At 40.2% G+C, this 19,595-nt stretch overlaps 1 protein-coding gene across 2 annotated transcripts; it reads left to right on the forward strand.

Annotated features, from left to right (window-relative positions):
* The first annotated feature begins 1,102 nt into the window (after positions 1–1,102).
* On the forward strand, positions 1,103–18,147 carry tecpr2 (tectonin beta-propeller repeat containing 2). Of its 2 annotated transcripts, none has more exons than XM_018727258.2 (20): positions 1,103–1,276; positions 2,745–2,977; positions 3,467–3,595; positions 3,866–3,997; positions 4,970–5,127; positions 5,264–5,570; positions 6,384–6,516; positions 8,324–8,773; positions 8,959–9,740; positions 10,132–10,315; positions 10,419–10,592; positions 11,276–11,456; positions 11,717–11,858; positions 12,033–12,273; positions 12,938–13,027; positions 13,111–13,344; positions 15,464–15,612; positions 16,672–16,813; positions 17,269–17,418; positions 17,604–18,147. In XM_018727258.2, exons 2-20 carry the CDS (start codon positions 2,759–2,761, stop codon positions 17,753–17,755), a joined length of 4,149 nt encoding a protein of 1,382 aa, XP_018582774.1. In that variant the 5' UTR covers positions 1,103–1,276; positions 2,745–2,758; the 3' UTR covers positions 17,756–18,147. The 2 variants fall into 2 exon arrangements, with proteins under 2 accessions (XP_018582774.1, XP_018582775.1); XM_018727259.2 differs by having other exon boundaries at positions 1,103–1,191.
* The last annotated feature ends 1,448 nt before the right edge of the window (positions 18,148–19,595 follow it).

Genomic DNA, 19,595 nt, shown 5'->3' on the forward strand with positions numbered 1-19,595 from the left:
GCATGCAGAATCCATTGGCGATTCAACTTCTTTCCAGCGCCATGTTTCTTTTCTAGCTTTACTTTGGTCTCCATGGTAACAGGACGCCTCCTCTTACTGACCCAAGTAGAATGACCAACACTCGGGAAGCGGGAACACCGCACAGGAGCTGTCCATGTGAATTGTATTAAAGTACTGTAGTGTAGTTCCGCAGTCCTGTCAGCCTGCATTCATTCATTCATATTCATAACATAATAATAATATCTTTGAAATTCACAACGAGAGAAGCAGATCATCTACTGTTAATAAATAATGAAAAGTAAAAAGCTGTAATTTTGCTGAGCGCACTGGTTTTTGCACAAAACACTTTTTCTTATTAAACACGTAATTTTATTGCTTTAGTTAGAGGGAGCTTATTCTATGAAATGTCTAACTTATTTTTTCTATTTTTCTATTATATTTTACACAGTAGAGAGTAAAAGAGCAACAATGAGAACGCCACAACGAATATAATTTATATTTTTCCTTTTTTTGTTTTTATATATATATAAACAAACAAAAAAAGAGCTAGGGGAATATAAAAAAAACAGATTACAGTTTAAATGAAACTGTTGGAACGACAGAACAACTAACTTGTGGATTTGAACCCAAAAGCTAAGGTCGCACGTTCAAATATCGCCTCTGACTGTAGTACCCTTAACTTAAGCAAGGTACTTGCAGTACAAAATTACCCTCCTGTATTAATGGGTAAATAATTGTAAGTACTTGTAAGTCACTTTGGAGAAAAGCGTCAGTTACATGAATACATGTAAAAGTGCGAGTGACTTTTTTTATTGGTGGGGTCAATGCAGCACTGTTTGATTTCACTCGAAAGCGTGCCTTTACGGATATAGAATTTGGTTAACTACAGAATTAGACTGATTGAACACGTCACGTTACGGCAGTAGAGGCACACAGAACAGCCCCGGGTGCTGCAATGCAGCGTCTGAAGATGCCGTGAGCCGATGCCGCTACCGCGTAGCTGCCGCCGCCGCCGCCGCCGCCGTTGCGCAAGTCATGAGGGTATAAACACACCAGACATTCCACGAAACCATTTCCGGCGGGTCAAATGGCAGTGTGTCCGTGTGTTGCTTCCATACCGTCCAAGCGAAGGAAGGGATGTCGTTGATGAGCACTGCTTTCTAACATCATATGCTTTTCTCATATGGACAGGTTTGTTCACAGAAATACCTGAACTAAACATTAAATGAAGTTGTTATTTCCAGTTGGTCCCTGAAAGAAGCTGCTTGTATTCAGTGTAAGTGTCAAGTGAATCATGCAGAAATAATCATCATCATCATGATGATCTGTTTTGTTGTTGTTGTCGCCGAGATCATCGCTGCTTCGCTCGTGCATTTTGCTTTCATTATACAACTTACTGTCAGCTTGCTCCTGTTCTGGTGTTTACCAGTGACAGAGTGTAATCTCAATGTCTTCACTGAGTGACAGCTGAGCTGGGTTAACCAGAAACTCGAGATGCCTGGGGCAGGTGCGATCATACGTGTATGCTGTACAAGTCTCGAGTGCTCATTGTGAACAATATAACCATGTTTAAATGATTTAGTGCATATAATAGGCTGGTGGTGGTGCAGAAAGTTTATATCGCGGTCTCTTGTCTTATTCTCTCACAGCAGGGTGTGACAGAGTTGCTCGCCAGGAGGATACACTTTGTTTTTATCAGCAGTTACGTTGACAAGCCAGCCTGTTTTTTTTTTTTTTATTTTTTTTTTTTAAATCAATCCCTATGTTTTATGTCGACTTTAATAATTGTTTCGTGATCAGTATTTATTTATATGGTAATATTACAATGACGTGTTGCTAACTAGCCTGCTGTTTGGGATGTCGATGCGACAGGAATATATGTGCATAATAACACGATCCAGACATTTACAGGAATTATATATTATTTAGTACACACTAATATATATACTTAATTTCATATAAGGTTAGCCTTGTACGTTAAATCAGCAAAAGAAAGGAGGTTTGAGAAAACCTGTCACAAGTATTGTGTAAATCAGAGGCCATCCCGCCTTGTCAATCGGGCGCGCAAAACAGCGCCATCCGGTGGTGCGCTTGGGCATCGCAGTCAATGGCCCTCTTGGTTCCTCTACTGCACAGTTGAGAGAAGATGAGCTGTCAAAAGTTTCATAATATAATGCAGAAAAATTGTGCTTGATCTGTATCCCAAGTATCTGAAGCTCCTGGCCTGTTTTGAAATGCACTTTTGTTTATTCTGAGATGTGCAGTGCTTTGGAGAAAAGCATCTTGCTAAAGAAGAAATGCGAATGCAGAATAAAAATAAAAAAAAAAAAATGTTTTATTCAAAGACTTTATTGGGGGATTTTTGTTTATTATGTTAGCTGTTTTGGATTCTGCTGTTCTTCGTTTTGCCAAAGGAATGAAAAAGAAAACTGTAGAAGTGAAAATTGAATGGCTTGACCGCCATTCAGTTTTTCACTAAATGTGCTGAATCTGCATCTTCATCAGTTTTTGTGATTTGGCTGCATACCAGCTGGTGCTTTTGGCTCTCACATCTGTGACACCTGGTGCCAAGCCTCCTGACTTGCAATAGGCCATAATATATATTTTATTATGGATCTAATTATTTATGAAATATTTGAAATTCTGTGCTCATCAAAGAAGCTACAGTATGACACATGCAAACATGCATTAACTTGTATGTCTTATATAGTGTGTACTTTACTGTGTCTCTGCTTTGTGCTTAGATCTGCATCCAGTCATGGCAGCTCACCATGCCCAGATGACCCTGAAGGAGTTCTGTCCACTCTACTACCTGTACAGCAGTATCCCTGGCAAGATCCAGAAAGGATTTCGCTCCATTGTAGTGTATCTGACTGCTTTAGATGTCAGCAGTGATTACATCGCTGTGGGTAGCAGCATCGGAATGCTCTATCTCTACTGCAGGCAGATCGGCCAGATGAATAAATACAGCCTCGAGGTACGTAGATACATATCCACTTATCCACCCTGCACAGACACATTTCTCTCTTCTCCCTGCTGGCAAGAGGTGTAGAACTATTAGCACTCGTGTCACAAAACTCAAGGACAGCTTCTACCCACAAGCTGTACACCCATCCGCAGTAACAGCTATACAGAAAGACTTGACCTGATGTGTATTTCTGTATACATAATGGCTTGTTGTTGTATATAATGTTGCATATACTGTATCAGTGTTGTATTCACTGTCTGTGTTTATTGCCTGATTTGTATTTAAAAGTTTTACAGGCTGTGGGAGGCACGCTGGGAAAAATTTCTTTGTTTGAAGCACACCCGTGCTATGTATATGACAATAAACTTGACTGAACTGAAACTTGACTTTTTAATTTGCTTGGAGCAGATATAACCTAAATTGTCTTGACTATCAGTTGCCCTTTTGCTGATAGTGAATGTATTTCTCCCTTTGGGTTTGTACGTGCATGTTTTTCAGGGAAAGATGGAGACAATAACGACAGTGAGACTGCTTAGTTGTTTTGATGATCTTGTGGCTGTGGGTACTGCTTCTGGTCGGGTTGCAATCTTCCAGCTGGTGTCACCCTTGCCTGGCAGGAATAAGCAGGTGATATAAAATTATTCAGCTGAATTTCACTTGGTTTAGAAACTGCGGTAATAGTATGACGAGCAATTATCCCGATCTTTTAAAAGTGATCAGACGTGAAATTGCACTTTCAAAGAGAAAACTTCAAGTAGATTGACCTGGCAAATGTTATGTGTTTTTTACCTTTCTCTGCCCAAGAGTGAGTGAGTTGTATTTGCTCTAATGTCTTCTGAGCTGGCTTCCTTTCTGATATTGTGCATTATGCATTTTTTTTTCCTTGACTTTCTGTAGCTGAGGCGCTTTGATGTGGTCGGTCTGCACAAGAGTACAGTGACAGCGCTGGCCTGGAGTGCCAATGGCATGAAGCTCTTTTCAGGTGATGACAAGGGCAAGATTGTCTACTCTGCAGTGGATCTTGACCAGGTACAGCTCATTTGTTTCTTCGGATTTGCTCCCACTGCATACAGTCCCTCCTCCCACCACATTGTTCCCTACTTGTAACTTGTTCATATCCTTTATAGTAATAGAGAATCAAGGATTACTAGTTGTGCATCGCAAATGGGCTTCATTTTAGAAACTGCAGCATGTTTGATATAAATGTTCTATAAAAGGCAAAGGGTTCAGTTATACAGAAGCTCCCATAGTTCTGAACACAGCTGTGGCCAGAGTGGTTGTAGTTAGATTTGTTTGAATAAGCTGTAAAAGCTTAAAAATACATATGTTCATTGATTTATTTAGGTTTTGTAAAACTCTTGGATATAGCTAGAGCAAAAACTAACTAGGTTATTGTTTTTACTGTAGCTGAAGAAGCCACATAAAAAATGCTTATTGTGCTGATGGATGCTGTACGTATCAAGTTCAAGTGGATTTTTATTGTCATTCCTCCGTATAGCTTGTATACAGTGGAACGAGATGTCGTTTCTCCGGGACCATGGTGCAACACAGAACACTACACAAGACTACATAAAGTGCAAATACACAAGTACTTATTCCCAGTATATATATATATATACTGGTTGGCATCTGAAAATAACAGTATGGTTCCAACAGTATTGCAGTATCCCATAAAAATCTAGGCTTTCTGGACATACAGTACTAGATGTACAGTAGTCCACACACAAAGCGTCTTTCAATCGTTAAGATTAGAAGGGGCTGAACATGAGAGCATTTCAGGTTTGATTTGTGCAGTTTACATATTGTAGCATGACAGGGTCTTGTATTCTTTCTAGAGCATTTGTTTCCTCATGGCTCATACATGAAGTGCTGCGAGGGATCATTTGTAGAGGACCTAGACTGCCTCTTAGGGATGGAATCACTCTACCTCTTGTAATGTGATCTGATCTTCATTTACCAGGATAAAAATTTTCCATATTCATAACTGCTTTGCCTTGCCAGGGTACATGTGTCCCCAGGCTACTGCTGGAGGAGACTTCGGCTATAGTGCAGCTTGAATACAGCCAGAAAATGCTGCTGGTCTCATCTAACCAACGTTCTCTGCTGTTCTACACCCAAGATGAGACCTTGCATCTGATAGGCACCAAGCCTCGTAAGAGGTATATTGTCATTCTTTAAGGGAGTCATATATTTAATATCTTTACAGTGAAGCAGTGTGTTGTGAGGTTTTTTTTTTTTTTTTTAATACAGTAATTTTACACTTGTGATAACTACTGTCTTTCTGTTTTGTTGAAGTAATGGAAAATTTGGCGCGTGCTTCCACCCAGCCCTTTGCAAGCAGAGTGACATGTTGGTGTATGCAGCTCGGCCAGGGCTACGTCTGTGGCGTGCAGACATTGAAGGAGTAGTTCAGGACACCCATCTACTGAAGGAGCTCTTTGGCCAAGAAATCCCGTACTTTGAACTGTTCCCACACTCTGGACCTATTGGGGGTTACCGCCCCCCAGAGCGCCAGCTGGGCATATTGAGAAGCTTCATGAAGGAGGACTGGGTGCTTAGCTGGAATGAGTACAGCATCTATTTACTGGACTGTCTCAGCCAGGTAGGATAGAAATATGGAAATGTTAGTCAGTGGGCTTATGGTAAGGATCTGCCCTGGCTAATGCATAACTATATTAATGTTTGCTGTGTAATACTTGCAGTAGCTTCAGTATGAAAGAAATGCAATTTAGGATAATGTTTGCAAAAAAAAAATCACTGAAAAGAGAATTTGCCTCCAAGTATATCCATATTTTGTCCTTCTCTAAACAAATTGTCTTCTACTTGTACAGTTAGCAGTGTCTTTACATCTGCCCAGCATAATAAATCAGTAAGAACCACACAAAAAATTTAGGATTCAAAGCAGCAAATGTAGTTGAAATATATCTCACAAAAAGTTGATGAAGAATTGTGCCAAATACCCATATGTTCATTCATAAGAAAATGAAATGTTAAAATAAATAGTTAAAATCGCAATAACGGCAAAATATTCATCTCCTTATGTCGCTCACATGTCCCCTACTTGAGTTACACCTTTCCCCCAGGGCCTTGTAAAAATGTGTATTACTTATTAATTATAACAGGAATAAACAGCACAAGTCATCAAATGACAAATTACTAAATATTTACTTTAAGTTTTATGAAAATTTTTTGTTGATTTAAACGAGATCAGGCATTCAAAAATATCGATAAACAGAACTGAAATCCATAAATGAGGAAGGAGCCAGTGTTGAACCCCTAGGATGTTTTTTTTTTTTTTTGTTTTTTTTTTTTTCCTGCTAGTACATTCAGCTTTATTAATTTAGTTGACTCTTTTTCTCCAAGACATCCATTTCCAACATCTGCTCAGCTGCTTTCTGGTTTTGTTCTTTCCTAGGTCATCATTGGGGGACTTGACAGCTGTGGAGATATAGTTTCTGTCTCTTGTACAGAAAATGAGATATTTATTCTAAAAGGAGATCGAGACATCATTCGAATTTCCAACCAGCCCGAGGGCCTGCATTCACATTGTAAGACCCTACTTATGTGCCATTGTACAGTACTGTGCAAAAGTCTTAGGCATTTAGATGTTTCACAAAAATATTTGTTTAACACTGTTATTGAATGACTTTTGCATTAGTGTCAATTGGAAAGAGCATCTTTTAGATTTCCAAGCATTCCTTCTGCAAAAAGTTACAAAAATACAGTAAGGGTTTTGTATGTTGTTTAAAAAAAGAAAGTGTGCAACACACACACACACACACACACACACACACACACACACACACACACACACACAGAGTCTGAGACCGCTTGTCCTGAGTGGGGTCACGGCGAACCAGAGCCTAACCCGGCAACACAGGGCACAAGGCTGGAGGGGGAGGGGACACACCCAGGACGGGACGCCAGTCCATTGCAAGGCGCCCCAAGCAGGACTCGACCCGACCCCCAGACATGCCAGAGAGCAGAACCCGGCCAAGCCTGCTGCCACCTCGCTCAGGATAAGCGGTTGTTCACAATTCATGGTTACTAAGCTTTGTAGGAAGTTTATTAATTAAGAGCATTATTCATGGAAGCGTTCTCACTTTACAGCTTTTTCCCTAACCAAGTTCCTAAAACTTTTGCACAGTACTGTATATATGATTTAGTTTTAGTATTGGCAGCGTTTGTTTAGTATTAATAGACTGAAAGGCTGCAATGTATCACATTATATTAGGTGCAAAGACAGCTAAGAGTGATGTGGGGTGCATGGGCTGAAATGCATCTTCCATCTTTGTTTAGGTATGCAGTTATGTATAGTATAAATTATTATTCACTCACTATCAGTAACTGCTTGTCCCAAGTCAGGATGTCAGGACTGGAGCCTTTCCCAGAAGCACAGGACATTAGACTTGGCAAGTCTGTGGCAGTGCAGTCACACACAGTCACTCACATATAGACCCATACTAGAGGCGAATCAGAGCCACCAGTTTACCTGAAATACATGTTTTTGGACTGTGGGATGAAACTGGAGCACCTTGAGGAAACCCACATGAGTGCAAGGAGTGCATGCAAATGGTGTTGACCCTCTTCCTGATCACACAGCTTGGGTGCAGTGAGACACGTATGCTGCCTGCTACACCACTATGCCATCCAGTTCTCAATGTCATGTTATCTGCTCTATAAAAAGAGAAAATACTATTGATTATTTTCCCCCAAGTTAAACATATTAAGGAAGTCTTTCCAGATGTTATAAACATTTGCGCTTTTAAATAACTTTCAACTTCCTGCGCGTTGTTCAAAAACCATCTGCAGAAATCTTTGATCAACATGAAACCAGTGCTAAACTGTCTTTAGCAATATGCTGAATTTAATTTCTGAAGGATTAGGTGTTAAATGTTCGTGCCACCAACATGTAGTGAAATTAATGAAGTAATTTTCCTCATTCATTCAATTACACAATGTAACAGAAATTGTTTTTTTTTTTTTTTTTTTTTTTAAAAAAAAAACATTTCTATTCAGTTTTGTTAGATTAACCATACTTTTGGTGTTATTTTGTACTGTATTTCAGGCCTTATAAAAATATTCCACATTCTTGAAATTAACATTTTTTTCGCAAATTTTGCCATTGGGTTCTAAGCGCTGATTATTCCAGTACCTTTTAGGATCTGATGCTTTCTAGAATGTTCTGCTGCTTTCTAGAATCTTCCAGTGGCTGTAAAACTAAGCTAAAACTGACATTCTACAAGAACTAGTGGTAGTTTTACAATCACTGAACTTTAACTAATCTTAATCAATGGAAAAATTGACATGACTAAGAACTTTGAGAAACTTTGTTGTGTTGTTATTCTTCTGCAGGTTATGATATCTCTTTGCGTCTCAACTCTCCACGAGCAAACTCCACTATATTGGTTCCTCCAAGTGGCACCGTGGAGACAGCCCAGCCAATTAGGACTATGGCTGTCGTCTCGGAGCAAAAGGACAGGGCGCTGGATGGAAAGGCAGAGGAAGAGAATGATGAAGTGGAGGAACAATGCAACATGGGGGATGGTAGAGTTATTGTTCTGGAGAAGCTGGTAGTGAGTGAAGGACCCGAGCCGACTGGCAGCACCTGTACCACTGAGCCATGCAGTCGCAGTAGCTCCATTACATCCTGCGACAGTGCTCTGGGTCTGGCCGCTGTCAGCGAGCAGTCCACCTCAGACCTCTCCTCCAGCCGCTATACCACCATCACTCAGGAGGATCTGCAGCAGGAACTAGTGATTAAGGCTATCAAGGTTAAGAGAAAGACAAAGCGGAGGAGGCCAGGTAAGTTGGATCACAATGCATAATGATCAGCTCCTGCAAAATGCTGCTTTTCTTCTACTCTTGGACAAAGCTGTCAGCTAAATAAAGACAATTATTATTTACCTAATTAAAGAATAATTTAGTTGGCGCTGACACTGTGATTTGTGTTTTGATCAACAGTGTTTGTGGTATTCTTTATCTCGCAGAAAGTGGAAACCGGATCTCGGATCAAAACAGCTGGTCGGATGGCGTTTTCAGTCAGGAAGGTGGAGGCAGCGATGGGACCTGCACCCCTGTGTGTGAGCTTGCATCGGATAGAACTAGCCTGCTGAGCAGCAGCGTGGATTTACAGAGTAACGACTCCCCTGATCAGGATGGATTGATCAGCAGGGATTCCCACTGCAATGACCCCTTCACTTTGCTTATCTCTCCAGATCATGCTTTTTGTGGAGAGTGTCAGAGCCCTGAAAAAAAATGTTTGCCTAGTATGGGACTTTGGGGGACCCCTACTTCCTCTCCACATCTTTCACCTTCCCAGGTTTTGGATGAACACTGCTCTACACAGCCAGAAGAGAATGGCCATGAGCAAGTACAGACAGAAAATGGAAATTACTCTGAAGCTATTACTCCAGATGTGGACTCACTCCTGGAATGTACTTTTTCATATATAAAAGCAGCTGCTGATGGGGACCGCAGTGAGGTGCTGGATGCACCAAGTCTGGACCCACACCTAGACGTCTCAGACTCTAAAACTGTGGAGAGCAGAGACCCAATGATCTCTTCCACTATCGAACTGTTACCTCAGTTTCGCTACCCAGTCGAGCCAGAGCTGTCGGTTTCAAGTGACGATGATGACATCTATGGTCATGCAGTGGCTCGCTCTTCCTCCAGTTCTAGCCTAGCAGACATTCTGCATGCTTCCCATTTCCAGAGCTCCAAAGGCAAGAAGACCGATCAAAATGAATCAGACATTCACAAATCCGATCAGGTATTTATCTTTCAAAGTATTTTGGAGAGAAATCCTTTATTAATATAGTGCTTAGATTTATTCTGAGATGCTCACATGCTCAATGATTGTTTTAAATAGTTCGTATTTACCCTTGAGAAAGCAAAACAGGTAACGGATGTACATGTCGGCAGTGACACTGGGTTTAATGTGTAAAATTTAGAAAACGTTTTAAAATGGTCTATGTACAGTTTCTACAAAACGTTCATATTTGGTAATAAATTAATAAATAATATCCAATCTTAGCTACACATTCAAACTCAATGGAATTAATTAATTCAGAAAACATGGTAATTTATATATTCATGACTTGAATTTCTTGCAGTAGTGAGTCTGCTTCTCATGTGGGACTGTTCTTTCCTCTTCTCTTCAGTTAGCGGAGAGCTGGATGGGGTATTCAGGGCCAGGCTGTGGAATCCTCAGTCTAGTGGTTACTGACAGGTACATATGGTGCCTTGACTTCAAAGGAGGGCTGTACTGCAGCGCGTTGCCAAACGATGGTATCCGCTGGCAGAAGTTTGAGGACAATGTCCAGCAGGTGGCAGTGTCACAATCAGGTAGGAGTAAGAGCTTGTGGTCCTTGAAATGAGTTTTAAGATATAGTGAAACTAATTAAACAAATGAAACAAGTAAATAGTCATAATGAAGTGTTAATTTCAGGGTCACTGCTGTGGAAAGTAGAGCAGAAAACCAACAAGGCCTTTGCTTGTGGAAAGGTCTCCATCAAAGGCAAAAGACACTGGTACGAAGCCCATACCCAGACAGCCTTTGTGGCTCTCAGTGATGACAGCGCTTGGATCATCTGCACCAATGGAGACCTCTACCTACAGACTGGTAAGTCCAGCATCTTTGGGTAATACAAATTTGGTGAGAACACACAAATTCCACTAGTCGCTCAATGACTGGTTTAATTTAGAAATGTACACCAGTAAGGGGGTGCGGTGGCGCAGTGGGTTGGACCACAGTCCTGCTGTCCGGTGGGTCTGGGGTTCGAGTCCCGCTTGGGGTGCCTTGCGATGGACTGGCGTCCCGTCCTGGGTGTGTCCCCTCCCCCTCCGGCCTTACGCCCTGTGTTGCCGGGTAGGCTCCGGTTCCCCCGTGACCCCGTATGGGACAAGCGGCTCTGAAAATGTGTGTGTGTGTGTGTGTGTGTGTGTGTGTGTGTGTGTGTGTGTACACCAGTACTTATTTGACCATTTATGAAATATTGAACTTCTTTTAATTGTGCACATAATTATATTGATAATCATGAGTTAACTGCAAGTACATCAAACTGAATTTGAAATTATTTTTTTAGGGCTTATGCATGTGAATCAGTGTACTCTGACAATGTATGTACACCTGATAAAGGGGTGAAATGTCCGATATTATTTAGTAAGGCTGAAATAAAATCAGGGTACCGTGTCAAGTGAAAGGGCAGTATTGATAATTTCTGATATAAAAATAAATATCTGTTTGGAAGTGCATGGTATTATTCTTTAAACATTTTTGATGTTCAAACATGTCTGTGTCTATAGGACTGAGCGGAGATCGTCCCTGTGCCCGGGCCGTGAAAGTGGACTGTCCATGTCCTTTTGCCCAAATCACAGCAAGGGGCAGTGTGGTGTGGGCTTTAAGTGAACAAGGAACGGTCTTTTACAGAGAGGGGCTCAGTAGCTTCTGTGCTGAGGGGGAGCAGTGGAAGTATGATACAGTCAGGTGTGTATATAGGGGGGGAAAGCAGGGTTTCCCCAAAAAATGATTCTGCCAGATATGTAGATATGTGTGTTGTGCTGTAATGTGCAGAAATAGATTTGGGGTTTTAATTACTAGCTTGTAGTATTCCCCCGTTTCACTGGTAGTTTGCACGTGTAAAAAATTTGTATTAACCTAACATAGCCTAAAAGAACTGTGAATTTTTGCTGATTCTACTTCTGTTTCCCTTTGAATTTATTAATCCTCTTTCTTCTTTCTCACAGTGAAAGGCAAGGTCTGAAGCCAGTATGCATTTCCCTAGGGTGTCAGCATACTGTCTGGGCCTTGGATAACAATGGAAACCTCTGGTTTAGGTCTGGCATTACTGCTAAGAAACCCCAAGGAGAAGACAAATACTGGTGGCAGGTAAGGCTACAGATATCTAAATGCAATTTCTTTTTTTTTTTTTTTTTTTTTCCTTTCCATTTGGCGTTTTTTAAGATGTGGTATGGGTGTATATTTTGTCATGAGTGTTATCAAAAATTTGACATCATGCCTGTGTTTGAAATGGATAACCTTAATCTCATAATTCTGTTTTAGGTCAGCATTACAGATTATGTGGTATTTGACCAATGCAGCATCTTCCAAACCCTGATCCAGGCAACTCAGAGTGTGGCAACTGCCACTAAGGCACCAGTGGAGAGAGTTGCAGACCGCCTGCGAGTTGCTTTCTGGCCCCAGCAACCCCATTGTCAATTTAACCTGGTCAGTGCCAACAATAATGGAATATGGATTGCATCTAGCCGGAACGACATTCATGTGGCCAAGGGTAACCTCATTGGTATGAACTTTTCCACCTATACTTAGTTTTCATATTCCTTTTCTTGTCAAAATTATAAATGCAATGTCACAAGTAGTTCCTCTACTAGTGTACATATTACATTGCTGTAGGATTTATGTCAGACTGAAAAAAAAAATTTCCTCATTATTAGGTAAGATACTCTAAACCTATATAATGTAGCGTTGGGGGGGGGGGGGCATGGTGACGCAGCAGGGTTGGCCAGGGCCTACCGTGTGGTGGGTCTGTGGTTCGAGTCCTGCTTTGGGTGCCTTGCGGCCGACTGGCGTCCCGTCCGGGGTGTGTCCCCCTCCCCCTCCAGCCTTGCGCCCTGTGTTGCCGGGTTAGGTTCCGGCTCGCCGTGACTCCACTCAGGACAAGCAGTACTAGACGTGTGTGTGTCATGTAGTAAAATTTATACGTAGGTTAATAAATGAAAAGCCAAATAGTGCAAGACAATTTGGAAAAAACCTAAACAATCTAATGAATTATTTATTATTATTAATAATATTATTGTTGTTGTTGTTGTTGTCATTCATTAGTTTCTCTTGGTTTTTTCCCAATTGTCTTACACTTCTGTAATAATAAACCAATGAATGTTTTTCATTTACCAGTAGGTATAAGAATATCTGTAGACTTAATGTATAATGTGTGTTTTTGCCTTCAGGTACTTACTGGAAGAATGTTGTCCCTAGAGGAACGGCCTCCACCACCAAGTGGGCCTTTGTTTTCTCTTCAGCTGCATCAACGAAAGAAGGTGACTCACTACTTCTAATGTATTTGTGACCACCGTGTCAGATGAGTTTGTGATGTCTGCCTTATCATTTCACTGTCCTACAGGGAGTTTTCTGTGGCTAGGACAGAACAAGAAGGACCTTTTGTGTTTGTGGGACCAAGATGCACAGCTGCATCCCTCTACAGTACAGTTGCCTGCTGAAATTGAGATGGTTCAGCTGTCTGCTTGTCGCGATGCTTTGTGGGGGATAGACAGCCAAGGGAGAATTCACATCCGCACCTTGTCTCCCAGTTGTCCCACTGGCATTCACTGGACACTACTTGACCTAAGCCAGCTTGGTGAGTGGGTCTTATTTCCTCCGTTATGCTACTAATAGATTTGTATTTGAACCATAAAGCTTAGAACAACCGCTTAATAAACTGTTTGCACATTGTGCTGCCATTGATACTTTACGGTGGGTTAATGTGAGAGAAAGGAAGATTAAGGAAAAACACGATTAATAATTAAGTTCTTGAAGCAGCAGGATTGAAAAAGTACATTGGCTCCTCATGGTATAAACGGATGAGAAGCGCTTCCGAAGAGATTTACATTTTCTAGTTAATTTTATTTTTATTGCATTTTCTTCAGGGCTATTTTTATGAATACTGTATCTCAGTGTTGCTCATCAAAAGTGGCCTGCATTTCTATGTCCAGCTGATAGGTGTCAGTAAAATGCACTCTAACAAAATCAGGGTGAGAGACCAGATTTAATTCGGATGACTTCTGCAGTGTTGACAGCCATTGTCTGGTGTTCGAGAGTATTGGTGATTACTAACGAGATCATGAAATTCGTGTATGTTTATGGGATGAATCGGTCAATAATCAGTACCAAATAGGAGTTTGTATGAACAGTATATTTATATTAATTTCCTTTACAATGGGCTGTTATCTTGCATCATCTCATGAGGTAACGTGATTTGCTTCATATTGCGAACTGCAGCCTAAAGGGCAGTTCCACTCACTTGCCAAAAAGAGAAATGCCACAGTGTGTCTGGCAACTCCTGTGGGAACATATCTGAATTGCACAGGACCACAAGGGCAGACAAGTGTGTAATCTGAGACGAGACCATGGTGACTGAATGCAAAGAGGAGTACAGGGCTTCATCAGAGTGGAGCTGTAAACTAAACAGAGCTGAAAATATGTTCTGGCATTTGATGGTGATATAAATAGCAAAGTACATGTCACTGAATGAACAAGCATTCAGTTTCCGGGATAAGAAACATTCCTCCTCCCCGACAAAGCGAGTGCAGTTTTTATGTGGCAGTTTATTTAATCCTATGAAGACAGTAAAATACAGTATTTAAACGTGTGTAAATAAAAAAAGACAGTTACTGTGGTGTTATGACTTATGTATTGATATATTATGTAAGATGTGATGGATGGCAGCTGGTGGTCTAGACCCAATTTTAGCCTTGGTATGACTGACCACATGATGGTCTGGAGGGTTATTTAAACTGTTCAAGATTGGATTCTGCTGACAGGTTCACAGTGTGTAGCCTTTCATGGAGTTGGTAAACTGCAGTACTGCACTACCGTACTATTGGCTGCAAGGAAAATATTAAACATGCTTTCGTAACAGACTCTGTGAATCATTTTATCACGTGTGAAATTTTAACCATCCACACGTGTATTTACATTTGTAAATAAAATGTAGCGTATTGCTTTAAGAAATAGCTTTTAGCCTTTATAACAATTTTACAGCTGGGAAGATCTGCCAAGCTGTATATGCTGTAAATGGTCATTTCATGCCATAACGGATTAGACTAAGAGATCAGAACAAAATGTTGTTCCCATGTTGATATTTAAAGGTATAGACACATAATGCAGGGGGGGGGGGGAAACTCATTCTATTTTTGAAATGTAGCCTTTACACTTCTATTAAGAATGGTGACCAGCTTGACAGTTCTGTCACATGGTCAGATGGAATAAAAATTGCTTGTTATGGCATCAGTTGAAAGTGCAGGAAGTGTAGAGAAATTCTTTTGTACAAGTGGCAGAATTACTGAAATGCTGTATAAAGGGATTTTATTTATTGTGGTTAGATGTAAAGTGAATGACTTATTGCCTTCTCCCAAGTTTATAGAGCTTTACAGTCATAGGTCACAGTGAAATGGGAGGTGGAACTGTAGGTTCATCGTTTTCCTAACAAGCTATGAGCTATAAAGTTACGTTGCATTTCCAATATTCACAGTATTAAACCTTCATGGTTTTACTTAATCTCTTCCTTTCTCGGTAGTTAAGGTGACATGCATACCACAGAGTAACTGATGACAAAATAATTACATGATCATTTATCTCATTTTGCATTTGTCATGTTTTAGTGTACTAGAATGAGTTTTTATTTTTTGTTTTCTTTGGTGTTGCTTGACGTTACACTGCTTTCGGTGGCATTGCTTAACAACACTGATTTTTTGCAGGGAATGTGAGGCTTGTTAGTTTTTCCTGTGGAAATCAGAATGTGTGGGCATGCGATGAAAATGGAATTATTTATTTTCGGGTTGGCACCCAGCCGCTCAACTCGAGCATGATGCTCCCTGCTTGGATCTGCATTGAACCACCAGAACAGGTATGGGATTGTCTCACGTAGTGTGCGGTTCTGAATTAAAACAATTTCAGTACAGAGCTTTTCATGTAAACAAGATATGGTGTTCTTTCACAAAGATGTGTAAATATTTGTGACCTTTGTGGACCACTGAAAAAATTCAGTTTATTTTTATAGAGCGCTTTTCTCACGCAGTGACACGGAGCGCTTTAACACAGGTATAAGACAAGGAAAAACAGATACATCAGATAAGAAATAAGGAAGACAGTTGACTACTATCATAATATAGTACTTTCATAGAGCTATAAGTATGCCTACTGGCCACGGAGGAAAGGAACAAAAACTCCCAACTGAAAATCGAAGGAGAAAAAACCTCTGGCGGTCCAAAGGCCAGTGGCCGCCCACCCCTTATGGGTGTTCTAGATTGAGTAACAATTCTAAGCCAGTTAAGTAATAATGATATTGATGCTATATGGTATCTTGAATTCCCAGCTTAGCATGGTATGTCTTGTGATGAAATGCATAACCACTCAGGTTTATCAAATGCAGCTTTTAGAGAAGCGCTATCTTATTTGCGATTTATTTGTAAAAATGCTGCTGCTGGCGACTCTAAACTCTGTGTATTTGTCAGTAGTGTATGTGATTGTCCTCCCGTGGACTGGTGTTCCGTCCAAGGCCTGTCCCGTCTTGTGCCTGCTGTTTCCGGAATAGGCTCCAAACCACCGAAGCCCTGCATTAATCAAGTGTTCGCTGATAATGAATGGATATAAATAGTGAGGGTGAAGCAACTATATATGCCGAGTCTTTTAAAGCTCTATCCGCTGTACCCACTGCACACAGTGAAGAGCGCTAAATGCAAAAAGAGGTTCACGTAGTTAACACGTCAGCTTTTGCTCTCTAGTGTACTGTGACTGTTGCCATTATTGTTGTACAGCTACAGCCATTCTGTTGGAAGTACGGTTGAGGAAATCCTAAGCTTTGGTTACTTGTAATAGTTGGGCCCCGGTCAGAAAAACATAGTGGTATAAGAGATGACTTGTCATCGATGCATCAGGACATTTTGCGTGTTACCTGTCTTCACAGCCAGTCGGGATGCATTTGATTAGTGTTCATACAAGTCCCAATGACCGCATGCTGTGGGCCATTGACAGCAGGGGAAATATACATGTGCGTACTGGAATCTCAGAGGAGATGCCTGTGGGCACAGACTGGGAACATATTCCAGGTATTCCTCTTTTCTCTAATAGCTGTATCAAATCACCCAGAAAATTTAGAGGAGTACACAAATTTGCTGTATACAAAATTATTATATAGAGGAATGACAAAAACCCACTTAAACTTGAGTTAAAAAAAAAAAAAACTATAGGTGAGCAAGAATTTTTCAAATGTATCATATTGAGACAAACTAGGATATGCATATTTTTAATTGCTTAGCGCTCAGGCAGCCAACTCAATCGACATGAAATTTTCTCCCACACACAGTTACCTGTGTAAATTTGAAAATTTACTATGCTTTTGAGTCAGACTTTTTCAGAACTTCTCATTTTCTTGTGGTTGGAACCTATATTTCAATAACTAAAATAATGTGATTTTTAAGCTGGCTTAGGCGGTCATTTGTCTATAATGAAGAAGAGTATTACTCTTCATCCTATAATAAAGATTCTATGTACACCATCACAGGTCTGCAGGCCAGTCATCTTGCTCTGAGTGTAAGAACTGTGTGGGTGCAGTGTCCCAACGGGGAAGTAGCCCGGCGCTATGGCATCACGGATAAGAACCCAGCAGGAGACTACTGGAAAAAAATCCCTGGCTTGATCAGCAAGCTGACAGGTGATTATCAAAAATGAATGTGCAAAAATGTCAAGTTATTTTCTTTTTTACCCATGGGAATGAAATGTATAATATTGTGGGTACCTTATTAAATGTTTAACCAGAACATTTTTGTGGTGTTATTAGGATTACCTGCTCTCTGTGAATGAAGCATTCATAAAATTGGTAAAATGTTTGCTCCACAGTGACCCCTGAAGATGAATTGTGGGCCATCAGTGTCACTAGCAGTCTGATTCGTAGACTGACAAAGCCCTTCCAAAACAACATCTCCAAATCCAAGACCAGTTTAGGGTCCATGGGTTGTGAAGATCTGGAGGATGAGTGGGAGGTAATTTAAAAAATAAAGTGGTTCCATAGCTCTGCAGTTTGCACTTCAGTTAAATAGTTTTACGCTTTAGTGGATGAAAATTTTTGTATTTTTAAAATAAACGTGCAAATATCAATGAGGGAAAGAGAGTGAGAGCTTAATGTATGTTAGGATACAGAGTGTCAGGGCCCTAATTTGTCAAAACTAAGTTGCCGGAAGTATTAATGGCCTGAGTTTTGACATGTTCTGATTACAGGTGGTCCCGATTTACGATGGGGTTACGTTCCACGAAACCCATCGTAAGTCGAAAATGCATTTTATACACCTAATGCACACCTCTGTGTTATTAAAGACTGGGGGATGCGGATCGCTGCCGCTGCCCAGCATCACGAGAGAGTTTCGCCCCGCATATCGCTTGCCTGGAGAAAAAGAAATCAAAATTCGAAGTATGGTTTCTGTTGAATGTTTATTGCCAGCTCACCATCGTAAAGATGAAAAAATTCTAAGTTGAACCATCGTAAATATGGGGACCGCCTGTATGTATATTTTGTTTACTGTTCTTTCAGTATATTCCATTTTATTATCATTTAGTTTTTTAACTCTGATCCTGTGAGCACACTGACTTGTTTTCTGTCCTAATATTTAATTTGGTTTGGATAGGATTGTTTAGAAAAATGTGATGCTAGTAAGTACGTATATGTGTGTAATTAAGAGGTACAGTTCCATGTATCCAACCCTCTATTTTTAAGTTGCTGCTTATCCTATTACTTGTGGTGATCTAAAGGCTATCCCAAAAAAACTAATGTCAGGGTACACCCTGAACGATATGCCTTTTCAACACACGGCACTCACATGTCCACAAACCACTACACAGATAAACACTAAAGGGAAGCTGGTCTCCAGTATACCTTAAAGAAATGAGGTGAGCAGAGGATACCCACTGAATTACTGGAGAACTACCATACTCTAGGGGGATAAAAGGGCTGCTTTTAAACTATGAGCCAAAAAAATCGTAATAAGGTAAAAAAAATCTAAAAGCTACTGTTTTGTGCAACATAAAATACTGGAGTCAGTTTTGAACATTATTTTAGGTTTTGTTAAATGTCCAAAGCCCCATTGTGTGCATTTGCGTGTATTCATTGTATTTATTTAACTATTAAAGATTTTCCTTATCCCTAATTTAATAAAAAACTAAAAATTCTAGTCCACTATTTCTCAGTCCAGGCCCATAGAAACCCACTGTGTAGTCTGATTTTGTTCCTGTTAAGTTCTTCTAAAATGGTGAAAAGGTAAACGGTGCTAATAAAACATTCGGTTTATAATTTTTTTTTTTTTTTTTTTTTTAAAACATAAAGTACTTTTTTTTTGTTGGAACTAATCAGCCCTGATGGACGTGATTTTTCAGAAGCTGAAAATGAGTAGCCATAAATCTTCTCAACTGCCTGTATATGCTGGTTTTTGTTCCAGTGAATACACTGTGTAAAGACATTTAATGTTGACCTCAAGTAACAACTATGAAATGACTAAATGAAACAAAAGCAGTGTATGCATCATGCCCAAACAGCAATTCAAATAAATTCAGTAGTTTTCCTACAGCTCTATACATAGACTAGTAATAAGAAATGCACTTTCCATATATTTAGTCTCTCTAGTCCTTATTTGAATTGTTTAGCCTTCAGTTTATTGTTCAGAAGGTGAATGTTTACATATGTAATGAGACAAAATACTGGACTTCTAGAGTTCTCTTTTTTTTTTTTTCACTGGTATATACAAGCTTGCAAGCATGCCATGCTTCAGTTATTTCTCCTTTATGAACTGAATAAATTCTGCATAATAGTGAAAATTAGAAGGTGGTAACTGGCGTGAGGCT

The sequence above is a fragment of the Scleropages formosus genome, chromosome 15 (assembly GCF_900964775.1).
Source record: "Scleropages formosus chromosome 15, fSclFor1.1, whole genome shotgun sequence".
Classification (NCBI taxonomy): Eukaryota; Metazoa; Chordata; class Actinopteri; order Osteoglossiformes; family Osteoglossidae; genus Scleropages; species Scleropages formosus.

Bases quoted from the DNA above. Each gene is read 5' to 3' on its own strand.
- tecpr2 (XM_018727258.2), top strand. From the start codon at position 2,759: ATGGCAGCTCACCATGCCCAGATGACCCTGAAGGAGTTCTGTCCACTC. The intron at 12,274-12,937 runs GTATGAACTTTT...TTTTGCCTTCAG, and splicing joins GGCCAAGGGTAACCTCATTG to GTACTTACTGGAAGAATGTT. The intron at 13,345-15,463 runs GTGAGTGGGTCT...GATTTTTTGCAG, and splicing joins ACTTGACCTAAGCCAGCTTG to GGAATGTGAGGCTTGTTAGT.